The 21,344-nt window shown below is 42.1% G+C and overlaps 2 protein-coding genes across 3 annotated transcripts; one reads left to right on the plus strand and one right to left on the minus strand.

Annotated features, from left to right (window-relative positions):
- The first annotated feature begins 14,574 nt into the window (after positions 1–14,574).
- LOC117900968 (mucin-5AC-like) lies at positions 14,575–17,670 on the plus strand. Its single transcript, XM_034811549.1, has 4 exons — positions 14,575–14,977; positions 15,042–15,304; positions 15,400–16,620; positions 17,360–17,670. The coding sequence occupies exons 1-4, from the start codon at positions 14,656–14,658 to the stop codon at positions 17,474–17,476; spliced, it is 1,923 nt and encodes a 640-aa protein (XP_034667440.1). The 5' UTR covers positions 14,575–14,655; the 3' UTR covers positions 17,477–17,670.
- A 526-nt stretch (positions 17,671–18,196) lies between these two features.
- Positions 18,197–19,533, minus strand: LOC117900967. Of its 2 annotated transcripts, none has more exons than XM_034811548.1 (2): positions 19,423–19,533; positions 18,197–19,353 (listed from the first exon to the last, which is right to left on the minus strand). In XM_034811548.1, the coding sequence occupies exons 1-2, from the start codon at positions 19,477–19,479 to the stop codon at positions 18,295–18,297; spliced, it is 1,116 nt and encodes a 371-aa protein (XP_034667439.1). In that variant the 5' UTR covers positions 19,480–19,533; the 3' UTR covers positions 18,197–18,294. The 2 variants fall into 2 exon arrangements, with proteins under 2 accessions (XP_034667439.1, XP_034667438.1); XM_034811547.1 differs by having other exon boundaries at positions 18,197–19,362; positions 19,423–19,506.
- Between the last annotated feature and the right edge of the window lie 1,811 nt (positions 19,534–21,344).

The following is a 21,344-nucleotide window of genomic DNA, read 5'->3' on the forward strand; positions in this document are numbered from 1 at the left end:
AGACGAAGATGAAGACGCATTCAAAATTCGTAAAGGTAAATTGGGTCTCGTCCTAGACATAAGATAATAATTAAGACACATGCAATGTACAATAGAACGAGTACACGTTAACACCAAGCACATATCTGACCAATGTAAATATGTACAAACGTTCAGTCGATAAATATTCATAAAATTCCATAGCATCATGAATTCATTGCAAAACGACACTTGAAACCTTGTACTAAAAAGAGCATAGTTTACTTAGTAATAGAAGAAAAGCAAACTTTATAAAAACTGAAGAAAAAACAGGACATTGCTCTGATATCAAAACTATATTCAAAGTGTTAAAATTTCCCGTCTAACTATCAAGAAATAGAAGCTTGCAAATTTTACTAACGAAAAATTCTGATTCCCTGCGCAGTTTGTCAACAACCAGCTGAAAGTTAAATTAAAATCCAGTCGTTCCTTTACGATCTCCATAAAACAGAAATAACTATAAAACAAAAAACATATGTATATCCAGCTAGCCAATCAACAGATCTTATCCTCGAATATCAGAATGGAAGCTGAGTGTATGTATGACAATTATTTAACCAAATCTCATTTTATTATCCAAGAACGTATTGCCACTTTCTGCCATTAACTATTTCCTATATATTCGCAATTTTCGGCATGATTTCTTTATATCCTACCGCTATTTATCCAATAATTAAACTCTAATTAGTAAAATGTTCTCAAAAATTATGCAAGATCTCCCTGTAAGCAAGTCAGACTTCCCAATACTCGATCACTGTTTATACATTTTTTTTAGCATGTTACCCTTGTTCCTATTATACAATTTATTAACGACCTATTTTCTTCTTGAATGCTAACTAAATTGCGAGTATTACATCATGGAGACGGATAAAGGGTGAGAATGAAAATTTGACCACAATATATTTGTTTTATTAATTTTACATTTTATTATAGAATAAAACGTCGACAACATTGGATACGATCAATTATCAGATAATGGACTATGGAACGTCTTGTGGAAGGATCATCATCATAGTTATTAGTATAGCCGTATACAAATGAGTTTTGATTTTAATTTTCACTTTCTTAAGATGCTTTTGTGTAAATCAATATGAGTTAAAACATGAATATATATAATATTGTTTCAAATAAAATTTTGTAACGTTTTGAAATCACTTGGACGATCTTGATACAACACAATTATGTTCCGTTCTTTAATATATGTAAGAAAAAACACATACTGAGCTCCAAACAGCCGATGGGAAATAGATTGAATCTCTTTATAATTCATATATTCAGTCTAAGTATAAGCCAAATAAAACGGGTAGCTACAGATATACATATACATGTGTATATTAATGTACGTATGTACAATACTTACATATGTAAACACATAAATTTACCTGTAGCTAACCGTTTAACCCCATACAAATCTTTTGGAACCCATCATGCTGGACAAAATATATTTTTAAGGCCTTAAAAGTTAAGCACTGCAAGAAAGAGGACTGCATTAAATATCGTTTCGGACCAATCCACGCCTAAAAATCGACGGGCTGATAAAATGCGAGCTGGAGTGCTTGCGGACCAAATTTTAATGGATATGGGATCAGACGGACACTTTATTAACATATGTATGTATATCGTTTGAGACTTAAAAAAACAAATATTGTGTATGATATTATATAGAATACTTAAATACTTTGGATCAATATAAAAATGGAAATTGTATACCCAGCTGCGTATACCTACAACGGACTAGCTAAAAACTGTACTCCGTTTTAAGCTGTCACTTAAAAGAATTATCTACGACCATATGTATATTAATAAGGAAAACAATAAAATTAATACATTTATTTGAAACACAATTTTAATCATCGGCACTTCTGGATTTGCGAAGGTTCATAAACTGTGGGACGTTTCCATGATACCGCACATGGTAGTGATTCCTGCTTTGGTCTCTATTTTTATGTGTACTTTTGGCTAATAGTTTTAATATTTAACTTTCATTTAACTTTAAAAAGGTGTTGGAGGAAAAGGAATTGGATTAATGCAAATGATGGACAAACGTTTATAACAGACAATAAACATGTTTTTTCTTTTGTAAAAAATTATCAATTGAACTTAAAATAATTTTACTGTGTTGGCCATTAAAAGTTGTTCAATGTCCAAAAAAACAAATTAAGATATATGTACATATGTATGTACTACATACATATGTACGTTAATAAAAATTCAAATATGCTCTGTCATCAAAGTCTGTACATTTTATTGTTAAGTTTCTAGACATTGAAGCGCCGTGAACTCGTACAGAATAAATTGTGGAATATTTTGCATCTATTGAATATATCTTCATTCGATCAGAAATTGTATGTTTATCAATCTGGAATTGTTTCATTTTGTATCAAAACCTGGATTACATTGAGAAGTTTGTGCCTTGATGTCTAATAAACGGTTGCCTGAGATAAAAAAACAAAACACGGTTTGGTCACTTTTTCTGGGTTTTTTTTAGATAGTTGAATACGCAGAAGAAAATCATCGTCATATTGGATCACGGTCTTTCTTAAAGGGGCTAAAACTAAAGAAAATTAAATGAAAAGTTTTGAATTTATTTAATATACAGTTTGAGTACTGCCACATCTTTAAAAAAAGCTGAAATCAGCTTTTAGGTGACAACGTTGCCACCATTGAAAATCGATTTCATGGTAAGAAGTAGGGGGCGCCAGTGAGCACTAAGGAACCAAGTCTCATGCCGGTCAGCTTCTGTCAGAATGTCATCTCGAACATATGATATAATTATTTCGACATTTTTGCAGTCTCGTGTTGTTCGTTCTTGAGAAAATTAAATTGAAATCCTGCAAAATGCCTTTTAGCTCCAAGCAAGTTCCCTATCTTGGTAACTCACACTGACACTTTCTGAGATGTATAATTCTTATCGATAGGCTTATCAAATATATATTGGCTTAATGGATTCACCTTGTTGTTGAAGTAAATAAAATGTAAAATGACATTTAGTATTTCGCAGTCTACGTTTTCAAAAATTCCTCGGTTTTTCACGCAGAGAAAATATGATTTTTAAGAAAAGATTCTTTAGAAAAAAAACCAAAATGGTTTGTTCCGAGTTTCCATATTTGTTGCCTAGTGCAACATACGGCAACTCTTTCCATTCGTGGTAAATGCATACATACATACATACGTACAATACATATGTGCATATATACGGATGTATGCACAAATGTATGTACATATGTACTAATGTACATATTTCCATATACTTATGTACGTAGCACTAGCGTTAAATCTTATTACTTTCAACATTCTATGACAAATGCTCAGCAATGTGCCAAATTTTTCGACCACCAATACAATATACCCTTTAACACTTCCAGTACCGGGTAAAGAAACACATAGGGAAAAGTCGAACGCTCGCGACCGGTACTTGATTCAAAATTAAAAAAAAAAATGAAGTTTTAAAAAAACGAATAGGTATAAGAAAAGCCTTTTACTAAACGACCTCAAAGACGACGTCCATTTCTCGTACGTTTCGCAATTTTTATGAAAGCTAAAGCTCGACGAACCATATCCGTTGCATTAAACATAGAGCTAACAGAATACTCTTGAATGCTCTTTTTTATAATTTGTCTCATCGCACCATAGGATTTCACTGCGTTTGATCCAAGCTGCTGAGTGTTTCTCCCAAGGACCTTCCATAGATTTACCATGGTGTTCCTCACTCGAAAAGACCTGGAATCTGAAGGGAAAAATCATTTAAGCGAAATTTTAAGATGTGAGAATATTCACTTGCTGCACAATCTTGTAATCAAATTCACGCTTGGCAATATATGCATGAGAATTGTATAGAGCATAAAGATTACTTCTTTGATCATCGTAATAGAAACAACTATATTAAGAACCAGGACTATCAGACACAGGCTCTGAAAATGGAATAACAGATAGGATAGCAGGGAGTATGAAGATGGCAGGCCGAATGGCATAAGGATAACGAGACCATCGGCTTGGCACTTTGCTGCACTTTGATCATGAATACGATACCATTCTCTACCATGACTTCAAGTCATCAAAGTCAAGGAAGGTAGAACCTTGAACACCCATTCAAGCAACAACGATTATTGTCAAGAGATCAGCTCCAACGGCCAGCTGAATCAAGCTGAAGTCTTTTTTTGCGACTTTATACGAACACTGAAAGCGACTACAAGAACATCTTTAGATATACATATATTCAGGAAGAAACGGCAGTTTTCTAACCAGAAAGTGGGACTCCAGCGACCCAAACATAAGCATCAAGCCGCTCTCAAAAAAAAGACTTACTGAAACCATTGATCATTTGTGAGTTATTTATTTATGTGTGTGTTAATTTATGAAATTCCTGCCTTGTCGCCTTTCCTAAGCTTGTATGGTAATACCTATGAGATGGCACTGTCCCTGCGGCTAAAGTTCTTAAATATGCTTAATTTATTTGTTTGCTTACAATTTTTTTTCTATTTAATTCATGCTGTTTTTTAGCTCTCGTAAATCAAACAAACCCGGTGATAAGCACACAGGCATATGGATATACAGAAATACAGCAGCAGGCCCTCCGCCGCATTCAAGTGGTTTGTACATTGAATGGGAAAATCAACTGTAATTCGCCTGCAACTGCAACACCAGAACCCACCGTTAAGTGTGCTGCGTTGTTGTTACTGTTGCGGCATGTTGCGAAAAATTGCATGGCAAATACTCAAACCCTGACCATCAGAATGATAAGGGCCGGCAGGGCAACCCACTCTTCATCTATGCCTATGGCTGTTTCGCCCTTCCATCGTTTTTTTTGTCTACATTACACATTTTTGTGCGTGAAAAAAAAAATGAATTAAAATATAATTTTTTTTTTTTCGTATATAAAACGATGAACAAAGGCGGTTTAAATGTGTATATAACTATGCTGCAATCTGTGCCTGTGTGTGTGCGGGTGTATATAGGAGGCTCCCTTATTGTAGTTGTTGTCTGTGCATGTTTGTGTATATAGAGAGAGGTGAGGAGGGGTGGTGCCCCCTTCTATGTACCCGCACACAATCCCATCCCGCACAGCGGTGGCAACAACAACAATGCACCTTTGTTGTATATTAAAACTGCCGCCTGTCCCCACCGTCCATCTGAGTATCGGTGTTCGTGAGTGCCTGTGTGTGTCCGACGGTTTGTGTCATGTAAAGTATATAATTAACGGCATTTCACATACGTATGTATGTATGTACATATGTGGAATGTACGTTTCGCGTACATAGGCCGAGCCGCCTGCCGCGGACCCCCTCGCTTCACACTTACCTCATTACATGCGAAGAATACATAAAGTAAATGTCAAAAGCGACACACAGATACTCGCTGGCACGCACGCACACTGATATACGCATTTGCATCGCGAGTTGTTGTCGTTGTCGTTGTTGTTGTTGTTGTTGCTGATTGAGTTTGAGACGATGATGAGTGCAAGCTGCGCCCCCACCGAAGACCCCCTTCTCAGCCCACATCTCAACCAATACCACCCCGGAATTGGCAGGGCCTACCTCAATATTAGCACTCACACACACGAACACGCACACCATTACGGACCCTGGACTCGGCTTGCATGTGTATGGGAGGCGAGGTTACCCGTTGCCCGCTTCTTTTGTGGCTCCGTGTGCATCTTGGCACAGTCTCCATCGCCTCTTCCCCATCATTTGCCCCACCGCCCCACAATTCGCCCAATCTCTGTCCCACCCTCCGCTGTCTTGGCCACTGGACATGGAGTGCACAATAAGCACAAATTACGAGTACGCAACGAGAGTGGGGGGTGGTCCTAGGAGTGGGAGCAATTCATGGTTACTTAGAAGTTTAAGGGGTAGTCCATGGGGGTCGTCGTCATCGTCGTAGTCCTACTCCTCCTCCTCCTAGTTCTCGCTGTAAGGCACTGTCGTGGGGTCTTCTTGGGTGTCGTTTCTTATGGCAGAATTTATGTGTAGTTTTAATTTATGCATTTGCCGTCACATTCTGGACAGTGTGTGCTGAATTAAACGAGGTTTAAGAAATGGTTGCTTAAATGCAGTGGATGGCTATCTCAAGTGCATATGCAAGGGAATGCTAGGGAGTTCTGAGGAGCTAAAGAAATGGGAGGGAGAGAAATGCACTCGAAAGGATACGTATTAATTGGGAATCGGTACGTGTGTACTCGATTTTTAAGAAGGCTTTAAGAAGGACAAAAGCCACAATGGACTTAAGCCCATAAACAAAACTTTTCAATAAATGAGATTGAATTTGAACACTTTCAAAATAAAATTCCTTTTTTCTATAGATATTTAGAGTTTTATTTTAGCTTGTCACAGAGCGGAGATTGTTTTTTTTTAGTTCCCAACCAATCAAACCGAGCTCATGGATAAAGTGTTTGATTGTTGGTTGCTTTGAATTTGTGCCTTGCCTTTGCGGTTTGTTCTGTTAAATTTCCATTAAAGTTTGAGTGATTCGAAAACCCTATAGGAATGTTTATTGAAAAGCTATTAAAATTATAAGCAGTGATGTACCATTTTTGACATTAAGAACAATCTCATAAATTATCCACAAAATAGTGTTAGGATTTTCTGTATACCATAGATGTGTCATATAATTTGTGCAACATAATTTAAAACTGCTAATGAAATATTATAAATCTTTGAAGCGAGACAAGCCACAAAAAAAAAAACCGATTTCATGCATTTGCTAATGGCAGATGCCCGATGCATTTGTTTTAATGTACATCAACACGTACTTACACATAGACACGCGCCCATATGTATATAGGAACACGCACACATTCAGGTAGAGCTTATGTAAAGCAGGGCACTTTCTGGTACATAGAAAACTGTACCCGACACATGGCACATCCTAATTATGTACAGAGCAATTGAAGAAGAAACTTATGTGTGCCTTACGAGCATGTGGCTAGGCCAATGGTGCGGCGAAAAACCAAATGAAAATGCCTCCCTCTTTAACCCGACACCCTCGCACACACACACAGCCAAGGGGGCAAGTCAAACTTCTAAGCATATAGTGCAATATATTTTCACAAATTGCTGAGACAATGCCGGGCAGAGTGGGGGCAGTTGCTAGTAGGCTTAAGATTTTCTTCGAGTGGACAATGCAAGAGCCAATACAAACACAATGAAACATTTTTGGACAAGATGCATCCAGCGCACACACACAACACACACCCGCACCCGCACCCGCACTCACTCTATCATCGTACTCAAATGTCTAGAGATGCAGCAGGATTGTGCGTAGCTGTGTGAGAGTTTGTGTTCGGTTTACTTTACTCATTTGCAATGTTTTTGGTAAAATGTAAAATTGAATTATTTAAAATTTAATAGAAAATCTTTGACTTGCTCAAAAATAGACATACACTCGCATACACGTGTCCACAGAACCAGATGCATATGTATGTATATTGCCGTTGTATATGTGAATATTTGTGGAGAGGCATTGGATATCATTGATAGTGGTTAGGGCAGGCTAAGACGACTTTCTTAAGGCGTTTGAACACACATAAGGACGTCACCATGGCCATTTCCAATTTTATTTCATTCCATTTAGTACATTGAGCGTGTTGTCCATTAAAATAAATAACCTTAATGAACATACAGGAGAATGGGGATCTTCAATTAAAGCCAGTCCGTTTGATCTGTTGTTGATCTGGATTACTATTATGAACGTGTTAGGGTATCCACATATCCGAATGAGACTTTATTTAATTTTCTATGTTATATGTATATTAATATATATTTTATGCTTCACTTCACTCACACAGCCACACACCTACATAAACTCTTCACACACACACACCGACGTTCCGAAATAACCTTAGCAACATCTTGAGCTTGAAAGCAAAGACCAAGAAGAAGGACTCCGTCCGTCGTATCCTTATGTGTTTGTAGGCCTTGTTATCATTTTGGTAATTGCATTTTTGTGCTCGTCGTTGTTGTTGCCAATGCACTTTGCTGCAGTTTTTGTTTCTGCTCTCAATATTCTCTCAGGGGTTATTTTGGTAAATTTCTCAAGAAAACCCAAACCAGCTCTGCAGTGGGCCATAAATACTTACTTGACTTGGGAGTTGGACGTGGAGCTACTGTTGGGCTGTGTGCAGTGACCCCCCCAGAAATGCATACAATGTACTACATACTTTTGTGCGTCACTGTATCTAATTTCAAGGAAGACATAGAATATTATTAACAAATATGCACAGCATGGACCATCCAGGAGCAGCTTTGTAATTTATATTATGATGCATTTTTTTTCTTTTCAGTGCTCGATTTTCTCTGGCTTCGGAATTTGTGCAGCTGCTGGAGCCTCAAACGACTGCATCTATTCACAAACATCCATAATTGGACTTTGCATTTGTTTATCCACACAGACACAGTATAGATGGATAAATAGCATTCGAAAGATCTTCTCCATTTGCGTGTCGGTGATTTTGTTTCTGTGCGAACTTTGCTCTTTTTGTGTGGATTTTCTGACAAAGAGCTCCTTTGAGAAGCTTTTGCTGCTGTCTGCTTAGTACGTACTGCACAAATGTCAATATATGTATATTGCAATTAAAAAATAAGAAGTTATGGGAATAATCCAATTAGCTTAGGTAAATATGCCACATCTAAGACAGTTCAGGACATATCTTAATTGGTGAACAACAAGATGGAACTTCAAGAAATAAATTCTTTTAACAGCCGAACACATTACAGCTAGGTGAAAAATTGTCAGATTATAAGAAACACCGAATATTTTTCAATTCTGGGAAGCTACAAAAGGGGGAAATCTCAAATATCCAATATCATAAAAAATCCCAACCCATATTTGTTTTATGGTGTTCCTTTTTTTTATCTGACTTTTGTATACGAGGTTGTCGCACGGGCATTGTGCTCCGTGCATTTGAATTCATTTGGCGCTTTGTGTATGCGATTGGTCTCTCAGGTCGAGGCCCGGTGCGTGGAAGCCTCTCGATAAATTTCAATTACTAACCCAATTAAAAAATGTGCGCTTTTAGGCAAGCAAACAATAAAAAAAAGCAAAAAAAAACCAAATAAAATAATAAATGTGGCCATAAAAAAGGAAATATTTTCAATATATTTGCAAAGAGCTTAAAAAAGAGACGACAATGCGAGTGGAAAATGCAGCTCTGCAGATGCAGCGGCAGCGGCAGCAGCATCAGCTTCGGCAGCGAGAGCGGCGGCAGTGGCTCAAACCATTTTTAATTTATTTTTCCTTCTCCACCGCCCACAGTCCCGTCCCTAGCCAACATTGCCGACGTCACACATACGCACCATTGGGCCCAGCGGCTGTCGTGGGGTTTTTTATGGCCACCGCTGCAGCAGCCGTTGCCCCTCTGCCCTAGCCCCGTGTGGATTTCCCCTCTCAATGGTGGCAATCAGTGCACCTATGTACGTACCCTGATCCTGGGGCCGGACAGCGTTGGGACAGCGTTGTGCAATCGCTCCGGCCCGTTTGCTTGCACGCGTTTCCACATTTGGGCATCTCTCTTGCTTTTTGTTCATTTTTTAAGCGGTCGCCGCCACGAGGCCAATGGTGGAGGGCAGCACAATGTGTGCGTGCTGTCGGCGTCGTCGTCGGAGTCGACATCGACATCGGCGGCGTTGGCGCTGGCGTCGACATCGGCTATGGCATCGGCGACGAGTTGGAGCGGTACCGGTATATATTTTTATATATTTTATTTTTCATTCGCGCACGCATGCAATAAAACTTGTAAAAAACACAGCCATGGAAAAAACGAACAAGAGGTAAATAATGTACAGCAACAGGAGTTGCAGGATGGGGAGTGCAGGCTCTGCCTCTGCATGTGTGTGTGTTGTGGGTGGGTGGGTAACCGATTGGGTTGCAGGGCAGTCAGACAGATGGGCAGCCAATGCGTTGCATACTTTTAGGCGCATCGATGCATCTTTACAGGAGTTTGGGTGATTTTTTCCAGCATTTGGGGCGTTGTCTGTTTTACTCGTTTTTTGTGCGTGCAACAGCGACGGCAGCAGCAGCGGCTGATGCGATGGCAGCAGCAATAATGCGCTGTGCTGGCACTTTTGACAACAACAAAAATGTTAATGATAGCAACAAAAGCAGCAACAAATGACTGAAACTCTGGCAGAAAAGCCAGCGTCGACATCGTCGTCGATGTCCGCAGCAGTTCCGTTCGCTTTGTGCGCTTTTTAAATTGCAACTGAAATATGCGTTAATTTATGTTGCGTTGTTAAGCCTCCACCCCCAGCCACCTTCTGTTCGAGCAGCAACCTACAACCTACCCACCACCACCAACCGCTATCCCTTTCCTCGGGCATACATTTCTCTTTTTTTGTGCGTAAAATTGCGCCTTCCTTTGCCACTCCACTGCCCCCTCACAAAACCCTTTGCAGCAGCCTCATTATCTGCCTGCCTTCCTGCCACGAGGCTGCAACGAATCAGTTTTCCCCACTGCAACTCCCCCTCAGAATCCCACTCTGTATTGGTTTCAGTATTATAAAATCTCACCTTTTTTTCCACATTTTAAATCTCTAGAATTCACAACAAATTGAATAGTTTAAAGAATAATTCCTTTATTTCAATATCGATTATTATTAATTGAGTGCAAATGGAAAACGCTGGAAATTCTTTGTACTTTTGTTGAAAATTCGGTTAAGCTTATCTGGTGGTTTCTGCTTAGTTTTATTTTTAAAAATAGTTGAAAGGCACTAAAATTGGTTTTAAAATCGTAAACCGAAATAGAAATTTATTGAAGTTAATTCAAGATCTAATTTTACTTTTCGCCTTCAGTACTTTCCTTCCATGGACACTGCAGCATAATTTTTTGAGGTCAATTCCCATAGTTCAATCAACAGAAAAACCTTAAGAATACCCAAAAAGTACAGCACGGAAACAGTCCATCGGAAATATAACCGGTCTGAGCTCTTGGCTTTTATCTAAAAATATACAAAAAAAACTCTCATAGATGAGAGATGTGTAGAGTTTTTATTGGTGTCCTTTGGCACAGCATCATCAGGGAGATCAGCGAAATGCCAAGCCATTCAACGGCAGACAAAGAAGGTAACCAAAACTGGACATTATCTTGCCGAAAACCAAAGGAAAAAACAGTCATGCGGGCCAAATCATATGCAGATCATCAACGAAACGAAACACACCCCGAGGTTCAGAAAGCCCGAGTCCAAGTGACCAGCGGAGGCTGGGGCTTGACCGGCAGAGAAAACTGGTTGCTCACACGGAGGAAGTGAAGGGAAGGGTTGATGCTCATCTTGGCCGGAATGAGTGTCAAAGTTCAGCGTCAGTTGATGCTGTTGTCCAGTTTGGATAACCGGCCTGGGTCGGTCGCTGGAGTTCTGGGCTCGAATCGTTGAAATTTTGATGTGAAAATTCTGCAAAACACCAGAGGGATTTCTTATAAAAGTTCCATGTCCTGCCACTGATGCTGATGCTGATGCTGGGATCGAGCGTGAGAATCTTTTCTTCGCTTATCGAACCCGAAATGAAACTTGTTTGTATTTAATGTCCTGCCGCAGATGCTGCACTTCTGGTCCTCCTCCTTACGGATGGAACCAGCGGCACTCCTTGGATCAACTACTCAGCCGGTAGTAGCTCGATTAATTCATGCTATTTGGCCAGTTGCTTAATTGCTAACCAAATGCCAAATGCCACGGAGCAACTCCATTCCAGCAGGCCAGGCGGCCAAACATTAGCTCACCAAATGGCCAAAAGCCATCCATTGTTTGTCTATAAGTTGCTTCGGTAATTGTCCTAGAAGGGAGTCAGCATTTAGCTTCATGCGGCTTGCCGATGAATGGCCCCCACCTCGCCAGTATTAGCTTAGATATTCCATTAGGACATCGATTACTCAGACATGCATTGATTTTTTCACAAGTGACTGCCAATTTCAATGCATAAGCGATGAGAGCACGTCCACTAATGAGCTGCTGGACAGTCAGTCAGTTGCGGAGTGTAAGAGCTGGATGAAATTAACAGTATCCTCGGCCAGTCCCACCAAATCGCTCACTAAGGCAGCGAGTTTGTATTAAATGTATTGAATTAACGTGAGTGCAATTCGAAAATGCAATGGTTCAGAGAGCTTTCTTATAGATCTTTGTACAAATTAAACAATAACAAACAAAACTACAGCTATATTTCGTATATTTTTTAATTGAATTATCTTTTTCCTATCAGTACTACCGTTTGTTTTTATTAATAATACAGGAAATTTTCTTTGCATATCTGAAGTTAAGCATTCAAAAGAGCGGATGCCTGCATAATGAACGAAAATGACAGTTGTCCATTTTGGCGGTCGAAGATCAACCAGTTTTTTTTGTTAGTTTCAGCAGCTTTACGTGTCCAGTCCAGTAATTAAGCTGAACTCTCGGACATTTCAGATACAGAGATGCAGACAGACGTCACTAGAAAAGAGGCAGAAAAGGGCAGGGAAGGGGCGTCGCAGCATGCTCTCAGGAAAAGCAAGTTCTAGGACAGAGATAGCCAATAGCAAGGCAAGATAATTTTGGACAATACCAAGATAAACAACAAAAGCAATGAAATTCAAAAGAATGAAGTAACCCTTAAGTAGATAGTAAACCCACCACCATCTAAGACAATCCAATCCACTTCAGGAGTCCCAGACCCGAATTGAAATATGTTAAACTTTTCAAAGCCTGCTTTTGAGCTCAATTTAATGCTCCATCAGCGAGGCGTTCTCGTATTATGTGATCGACCCGGTGCACCTTTTATAGACAGACGACTTTTTTCCTTCCGTTTATTTCCTCTTAAGAAAAGTACTCAACTTGCATATGCCAACAGCCACACTTTTATGTGTGGTGCAACATGTGATGCCACAAAACAGAGCAACGCTAACAACACAATGCATACTTCAAGGCGGAGAGGCGTTAAAGGCGCAACAGGCGGCCATTTGGGGGATGTTGACTGGGTAGAGCCGGCATCTAAACGTCATCATCGTCTTGTATTGAGCGCGGGCGGACAAGAAAAATGAGCGAAAGTATTTTGCCGGCTCTCGCGAGCTCCGTAGCAGCCGGAAAATATGCTAAGCAAAAATGAAAAACATTCATGCCCCGAGTTAGGGGCGGCTGGTTGGGCGTCGGGTTGGGCAATGCTGCTCGACATTCGTCGGGTTGGTTGCCCTTCGATTGCGCCACTTATTGAGGTAGGAACTTGGATATTTGCTCGCCTGATTTGGGAGATACTTTTACTACAAAAAACATATGTACGTGCGATGCGAGAAGCCAGTTCCCGTTCCCTACCCCCTTTTGACAGTCTGCTGGCCTCCGTTGACTTGGGCGTTCAAAGTTCAAAGATGCTCGCAGAAGTAACCGGTTTGTATCTGGCAGCCTGTCTTCGCATGGACCTGAAGTCGTTCCGTTCTTGAATGGTCAGCAGCATCCATCCTTTCAAGACGTGTTCGGCACAACCATGATCAGTTGGTCCGTCAGTTTAGTTTGAACTTTCATTTCGGTCGCGTCGCGTTCGCTGTTGTTAAGTTGAACCTTTTCGGCTATAGTTCTTTGTTGAGCCGATAAGTTTCGACGTTTGTTTTTCGTTTTTGTGGGATTTCTGTTAATTTTGATAATATTAAAAAACTCTTTTCGTTAACTCTTTGTTAAATCGTTTTCGTTAATACCAAATTTGTGTTTATGCTGATGTTCTGTGGAGATAATTAAATACAAATCTAAATCAGAAGTACGTTGACAAGTGATTAGAACGAGTATAAAACAACATTTATATTTTAAGAGTGTGGACGTGTCCCGTAAAGTCCAGACCACTGGAGTCTTTATAAATATTTATAAACTTGTTTTTACAAGTTTGAACTGGGTTTTCATCCCCACAAAGTGGCAAAGTCTCTGGTGGAACATCTTTCCGTCTATTATTTCTATAAAAATTTCAAATTGGAAAATGAACTTGTATGTTTGAATACAATTTATTTACATACATAACATCGGAATTTAGTAGCTTAAGAAAGTGGATAACAAAAACTGAAATTGTCGGTATTTTTATTTTATTATATATTTTAGTTAAATATATTTATATTTATGTATGTATATACTTTATTTATGCATATGAAATCTTCAGTTTCTAAAAAGATTTATCAGCTGATATCCACAATAATACAAAATAATTGTTGTATTTTTATTGGATTTAATTTTGAATTAAAAGAAAATATAAAAGCAGGTTGGAAGTTACTTTTCTATGCCATGCAGGACATACATTTAAATTATACTGATAGTTTTTGTGATTATAAAAGGTTTTAACGGAGTATCACAGGACTGTGTTTGCCTTTCACGACTGTATCAAAGCTGATTTAAAATTAACCGTGACCTTCTCTATTTCAGAACGCCCCCGAAATCCCACCAAACGAAGAATAGAAAGAACACAACTTAGCAGAGAACAACCATAAAAATTCTAATTACACATCCCATCTGAACCATCCTTGCCCAATGCTATCCATTATCTCTTGGACTTTGATCTGATTGTTAGAGTCGTGCTAAAATATTTAATTTTGATTGAGTTAGTCCCCAGTGCATGCCGATCATGGAGCAGTCTAATGGTAGTCGCAAGCACAGCCTAGACCAGCTCGAACCACCTCCGCCACAAGCGCAGTCCTCGGTAGCCTCGTCGATGCCTCCCTTGGCAGAGAGCTGGAGTGGAAAGCGGAAGCTGTATGCCATCGATGAGCGCGAAGAGAGCTCACCGGTGACTGTGGGTGAGGTGGAGGCGGAGACGGCCTATGATGCGGATGTGGACGAGCTGGAGCAGCCCGTGGGTCAGCGTGATATCATCTACGAGCTCTTCCAGCCCTGGGCCCTCACCACCTACGGCGATCAGGCAAAGACCAAGACGATAACGTTGCGCAAAAAGGCGCGTATTCTCAAGGCGCTGGAGGGCAAGGAGCACAGTCGCCCAGATAGCTCCAAATTTCGCTTCTGGGTGAAAACAAAGGGTGAGAGTCGAATGTGCTGTTTCCGGGAAATCAACAGTTGACTCACTTCCTTTTCTGTATGCAGGTTTCACCACAAATCGTCCCGACGGCTATGAAGAGGCTGCAGGCAGTCGACGACGTCTGAAACCTCTTCCCGCGTCCGCTGTTCTTTCGGACAACCCTGGAGATGTAGACCTGTTCGCCGCTTCGACGAGCAAGGGATTCGGTCGTCGGATCTATCGCAAGGTGGCCTGTGTGGAGGAGTTCTTCGACATCATCTACAACGTGCACATGGAGCTGGGCGGACGCAGTGGCATGCATGCGGGTCAAAAGCGCACCTACCGAATTGTGAGTGTAGTGTACAGGAAGATCTTAGTTCTGAACTTGGAAAACCATGCAAAGATTAGCCAACTTAAACACTGTACTTCTGCTCCTTCCACTAGATTACGGAAACCTACGCATTCCTGCCACGCGAGGCTGTCACCCGCTTCCTTACAATCTGCCCCGAGTGCAAGAAGAACCTCAGACCCTCCTCGCCGACGGGTGGATGCAAGGACGCAGAGCTGGCCGGCAATGAGAGCTCCTCGGAAGTGGAGAACTATCTGAATTATTCATCGCATACGGAGAGCTCTTTGGAGGCGGGACCCACGGCCAAGCGTCGGCGCCACTCAAGTGCCGATCTCAAGGGTTCAGTGCCCGTGGCCGGTGTGGGCGCCGCTGCCAGCAGTTGTAGTGCCACACAGCTTGATGTTCTCGGGGCTCCACCACCCAGTCCCACCGCGATACAGCCCCGTACACAGGCGGCTGTCGAGACCACACCGGTTAGCGTGCCCAAGATACGTGTCAAGACACAGTTGCAGCGTCCGTTGAGTCCACCAGGGATAGTTCCCAGGACGGAGCCGGCTGTTTCGACCTCCGAGCAGCCCAACAACCCCAATCCAAATCCCAATGCCAACCCGAACCCCATGCCCAGCCAGGGACAGACCCAGAGCTTCAATGTGCAGCTTCTAAAGTCGCGGGACAATCTCCTTCAGTACTACGACTTTATGAGACGCTTCTATGCCAGTGGCTCGGTGCTCCATGAACCGGTTCTAGCGCCGCCCCTCTACGGCAGCAGCCTCTTGCAAAGTCTCAGTTTTCCAACCACCACTACTACCCCAACCCCTAGTGCTACCCCTACCACTACCATTTCCACAAGCACAGCAACCACCGCAGCACAGAGCAAGAGTTCGGCACCTCCCAGGGCATCCTCCCCATTGCCGGCGACTCCGTCCGCTTCCATTACCACCTTCAAGACCTCGCCAGATAGCTTGTCTCGGGCACGCTCACCGATGGCCTCGGTGGCCACGCCTACCGTTCCCCAAGTGGCCCATACACCGATCAATCTAACGAAATCTCTATTTTACAGCCCGAAGAACAGCAATCCGGCCTCTACCTCGACACCAGTGGCCGTGCAGGCACCGCTCAAGCTGGAGCTACCCAGTCCGCCCAGGGCGCTGCCAGAGCTTCGCATTCCCCAGCTACGTGGCTTGCCACATGTGGAGCTTTCCTTGCCATTGCCACCACTCGATTTGGAGCGATTGAAACCCATTACCTCCACCTACTTGCAGCTGACTCGCAGCATGGGACTGAGCGACGAAGATGCCTTGCGCTTCGATAATCTGGTGAGTAAAGACTTTAAGTACTCACTCTAGAAACACTCCTTCAACATGCGAGTATTCTTCATAAGTTTCCGTCCCATTTTATATTGAAAAGAGATGCAATTTGGCTTACGGGCTTTGATCTCAAATCATTTTGGATGTTTTTATCTATATATTATGAAAATTTTACTATCTACCTTTACATACAATTTTCTCTACTATTAGGATCATCACATGTTTACATTTTGATAGTTTTTTGTTTTTTTGACTACAAAGACTATTTGTTATGACCCAAACAATGCCCATTCCGGCAACAAATCAGTTATTTTTATTCCATTGAAATCCAATTTGATATATATTTCATATTACATCATATTAAATTTGAATGCCACTGGCGAATTACAACGTTTATTAATAACTTACATAAAAACTGCAAAAAAATTACTAAAGTGCCGAAAAAACAAATATGTATTTTTTGTTGTTGGACAAAAAACAATTTAGCAAGTAAAATCATGCAAAACAAAAATTATGCACACACGAAATGCACAAATTTTTCAAATATTTATTCCCTTTGTAATTGTTTTTATGCTTTGTTGAATTTGCCAACGCTTTTAATTAGTTACAGATGCCGTCGGACGGGCTTTGCTTTGCTTCTTTTTCCATTCGATTGTACCGCATCGACTAGATTTAAGACACCCTACTGCCGAATCTATTGCGAAGCTGATATTTTTTCTTATTTACAAACAATTTTTTACTAATCTAGTTTCTCTTTTCTCTGACATGCTTGGCTTATAAATGTAACGCAACTAATGCAATGCTAACGAGCGAAAGAGACACTGACAGCGAGAGAGTTCTGTCAGAACAACAATCACTACTCTGAAAAAAAACACAACAACATCTCTACAACAACAACACCAACCGTTTCGGCCACACCAATGCGTTATGCACAAAATTATGCAATATTTTTTGTTTGTTAATAATTTCACTTTGAAATTCAAATTGAAATTCTCATTCCGTTTCGTTTTGTTTCGCTTTTATTTTTATAATTTTTGATCTCTTAATGCTTGAATTATTTTGGCTGCAATTTATGTATATGTTTTTCGCTTTAATTATGTTGTTAACATGCCTAATCTATTCATTTCTATTATTTTTTTAATACTCTTTTTGTTGATTTTTGATTATTGAAATTATATTTTTTCTTTCGTTCGATTCTTTACAGCTCAGTTGCTAGTGCAAAACAAAAAAGAAATTGCTTGTAATAAACTAGTTTTACAAAATCATTTATGCTTTTTAATTAATTTGGCAATTTCTTCGAATAATAATTATGATATATCTTGGAATTTTTGAATATTTTAGAGCGCTTTGTAGTTGCTTAAATGTAAAAATACTAGAGGCGTTCCAGGTAAGTTTTTAGCATAAGCTCGGAATTTCTTGATGAATTTGTATTATAAATATAATCGTAAAAGATTGTTCACCCCTCGCACTTCTCTCGAAACCAACAATCTCCGTATCGTTTGAGGTCGAGGTCAATTGCTGACCCACTAAATATTCCCTCAGACACCTCAAAATATAATTCGGACAGAGCTCTACTGATAAGCACTTTTATTTTGAAAATTATTTATTTGCTTATGCTCAAAGTATTTCCTTGAAGCCATTATTGTGGCAATTCCTAGGAAGTAAGTCTGTGTCAAAATGACGTCACTTGGTGGGCTGTGGCTCCTGAGGCCTTTGATCCTCCACTTTGACAGTGCTTAGGACAAACCTGGCACTCAGGACGCGACCATCCTTATCCACAATGGTCTTGACCACTTCTCCATTCTGTGACAATATATCCGAGGGGCTGAGGTTCACCTTCGATAGGTATTCCTCGATGGACTTGTCGCCTTCCTGTGGAGCGTTCTCCAGTGGTCGTCTCGTGGGCAGTGGAGGCGGAATTCTCTCATCCGAGTTTCCCTCTACTCTGGGGGTCGTCTGCTGCTGCAAAAAATCGTCGAGAGACGGGAGTGGTGTGGTAGTTAACATATCCAGTCCGAAGCCAGGAGCTAGTGAAGGTAGAGGTGTAGTCGAACGGGGACTAGGCAGGACAGGAAGGGGAAGGCTGAATGAAGGCCGATTGGGTGGCGACGCTTGTCCCGGGAAGGGTTGTGTGGGCAGGAGTGGTGGGGGAGGTAGTGGGTTGGGATTGGGAGCTGCCGAACTTGGAAACTTCGCCTCGAATAGATTAGTTCCGGGATGCAGCGGGCCGCTGTAGAAGCTAGAAGTAGAAGTGACAGTGCGTCCTTGATCGTCCACCTCGGTCTTGGTGGTTGTACGTGGCGTTACCCCGGGTGGCAGGTTAAAGGATGGCCAATGAATTGGCCACTGGGGAAAACCGTTCGAGCCTCCGATGCTGCCAAAGGTGCTGCCAAGGCCATTCCGCAATGAAAATCCAAAGTCCGCGCCAAGGTTCGGGGTAAACTGTCGTTGCAGTCGATTGGGCAGTATTTCCCACTCCTCGTTAGGCTTAGCCGCGTCCACGTTCGTTTCCAGTCTTGCCGGCGGAGCCTCCCTCGTTGTGGTTCGCGAGATGCTCGTTCCGTCCGCCGATAGCTTGTAGGTCACTGTGCACATCTGACCCTCTGCGTCCGGCTTAGTGATAACCACCGGCTGCTTAGTGCGCCACAACTCCCCCAGAATCTCGTCATCGATTTGCAGCGCCCTGGCCTGCTCCATTACCCACTGGCTGGGTCCCTCGGCACTGGGATACGCTGTTCCCATCTGCGAATACAATGGATTCGGATATCACGTCACTTGTGGGATTAACACAAGGCAAAATATCTGACCTACCACGACACAGAGCAGGAGCAAGCTAGCGAAGCTGCTCCATAGACTAGCGGCCTTCATTTCCGGTATTTGCGAATCTCGAATCACTTGTGAACACTTTGGATGCCCGAATTGCACTGAGCTGAGCTCCGTACTACTGTCTGATAATTGCGCCTAAGCTTGCTGCTCACAGTCTTACAGAGTACACAATCATTATTAGCTGAAAGGTTATCGCTCAGTGTTGTGGGGTTTATATGTAAACAAAGTGGGATTTTGCAATCAGAATGGGAAATATTTAATTACCCAGTAGTGGAAGCGGTTACCTGCAATAGAGTATGCTCTGAGCGGCATATAAATTGAGAATAAGTAAGAATAAGTAATTCTGATTAGCTTCTCCCTGTAGAGCTGATTGACCCAGCCTTTACCTTACGCTCCAAAAAGACTGGACAAACTTTCAATGAAAAACGGAGAATCTTCTGAGTATAATTTGAGAGATCATATAGAATTGATCCCAACCGTTAGACCTATTTATATAATTTCGATATCATTCGGGTAGTTTTCTGGATGGGTACGTGAAAGGTTAACACTTTTTATAGTCAACAAGCCATAACTCCCTCTAAAGGTTGGGCACTAAAAATAAAATCTGGCAAAAAATAACGAAAATAATATGGGACCCGAAAACGGTACAACGACAAACACGTTATGATGAGACGACAGAAATAAAAAATGTACCCGTACCCGTTACCGGTTCCTCTTGGCTGCCCCGAGTGTGTGTGTGTGTGGGCTTGAGTGTGGCTTGCACGGGTGACCAGAAAAAGACAACTGAGGATATTGAAGATGCTGCCCAAGCGATAGGTTGCCATGAGGGAGCTGGGCTGGGCTTGGATTGGATTGGGGTCGTAGTCCGGCAACGGTACCCAAAGGGTGCAACAGCAGGACCGGACTCCAGGCAATGCCATGCAGGATTTACGCTAAAAAGACGCCATAAACTTTGAATGCCAACAGAGAGAGAGCAGGAAAAAAGGGACCAAAATTGGAATTTGATAGACGCCTGGTCTCTAGTCCTCTTTCTCGTCCTCGTCCTGGTCCTGGTCCTGGTCTTCGTCCGTTAACGGGAATAGGAATGAGTAAGGGTACGGCACGGGTTCGTGTCCTGTCCGTTCATGGCTCCTTCCCATCCCATTCTGCTGGCGAGTTCAGAGGCCGTTGCACGCTTGCCTCTCGCCCTGTCCTTGAGTGGGATGTGGATGGGCAGCCCAAGTATTGACGACTTTTTAAAAGGGTCGTACCAGCGTCGACGCTGTCAAGGATGGAGAGGGAGGGCTTTAGAGGGACCATAGAGAGACGATAGACGAGGCAAACAAGGCTTAGAGGATGAGGTCCAATGGCTGCCGTTGGCGCGTGCTATAAACCAACCGATTTGAACGCTTTCGAGGTGAGTCCATCCGAAGGTGTCTGTGTTTGTGAGGAAGTGTGTGCGTGGGTGAAGGGTGGGTGTGTGGGTGCATGGGGGGCATGGTGCATAGAGCAAGAGTGGCGGCAGGGGCCGCGGCTGGGGCTACCCAAAGTTATAAAACTTTACAGTTAACTAGGCTTGGCAATCAAGCTAAAAGCAAAGGCGTCGCCCCATCCGTGTCCTGCTGTCGCTGCTGCTGCTGCTGCTGTTCGGTGTCGCGCGTCTCGTCTGGCGCCATCTAGCGACATTTGCCGGCCTGGGTCCCCCTTTGGAGTGGAGTCCCCAGTCCCCGAAAATAGGGTTGGTGGCACCCCTGAATGTGAACGGGTCAGCTCCCACTTGACCGTATGTGTGTGCCTGTGTCTGCCCTCTGTGTTGCCCCAGTTGGGTGAGTCAGTGCGGGGTGCTCAGGGACTACCCTTAGACCCAGCTCTAGTCGCGAACAGACCCACTCGCTTGCCTTGCCCAATGCGCCGTTTGTGTGTCCAAA

The sequence above is a fragment of the Drosophila subobscura genome, chromosome U, assembly GCF_008121235.1.
Source record: "Drosophila subobscura isolate 14011-0131.10 chromosome U, UCBerk_Dsub_1.0, whole genome shotgun sequence".
Lineage (NCBI taxonomy): Eukaryota > Metazoa > Arthropoda > Insecta > Diptera > Drosophilidae > Drosophila > Drosophila subobscura.

Coding starts and splice junctions, on each gene's coding strand:
- LOC117900968 (XM_034811549.1), top strand. CDS start 14,656: ATGCCTCCCTTGGCAGAGAGCTGGAGTGGAAAGCGGAAGCTGTATGCC. Junction 14,978..15,041: donor CTTCTGGGTGAAAACAAAGG/GTGAGAGTCGAA, acceptor TTCTGTATGCAG/GTTTCACCACAAATCGTCCC. Junction 16,621..17,359: donor CCTTGCGCTTCGATAATCTG/GTGAGTAAAGAC, acceptor TTACTAATCTAG/TTTCTCTTTTCTCTGACATG.
- LOC117900967 (XM_034811547.1), bottom strand. CDS start 19,479: ATGAAGGCCGCTAGTCTATGGAGCAGCTTCGCTAGCTTGCTCCTGCTC. Junction 19,363..19,422: donor TGCTCCTGCTCTGTGTCGTG/GTAGGTCAGATA, acceptor CCGAATCCATTG/TATTCGCAGATGGGAACAGC.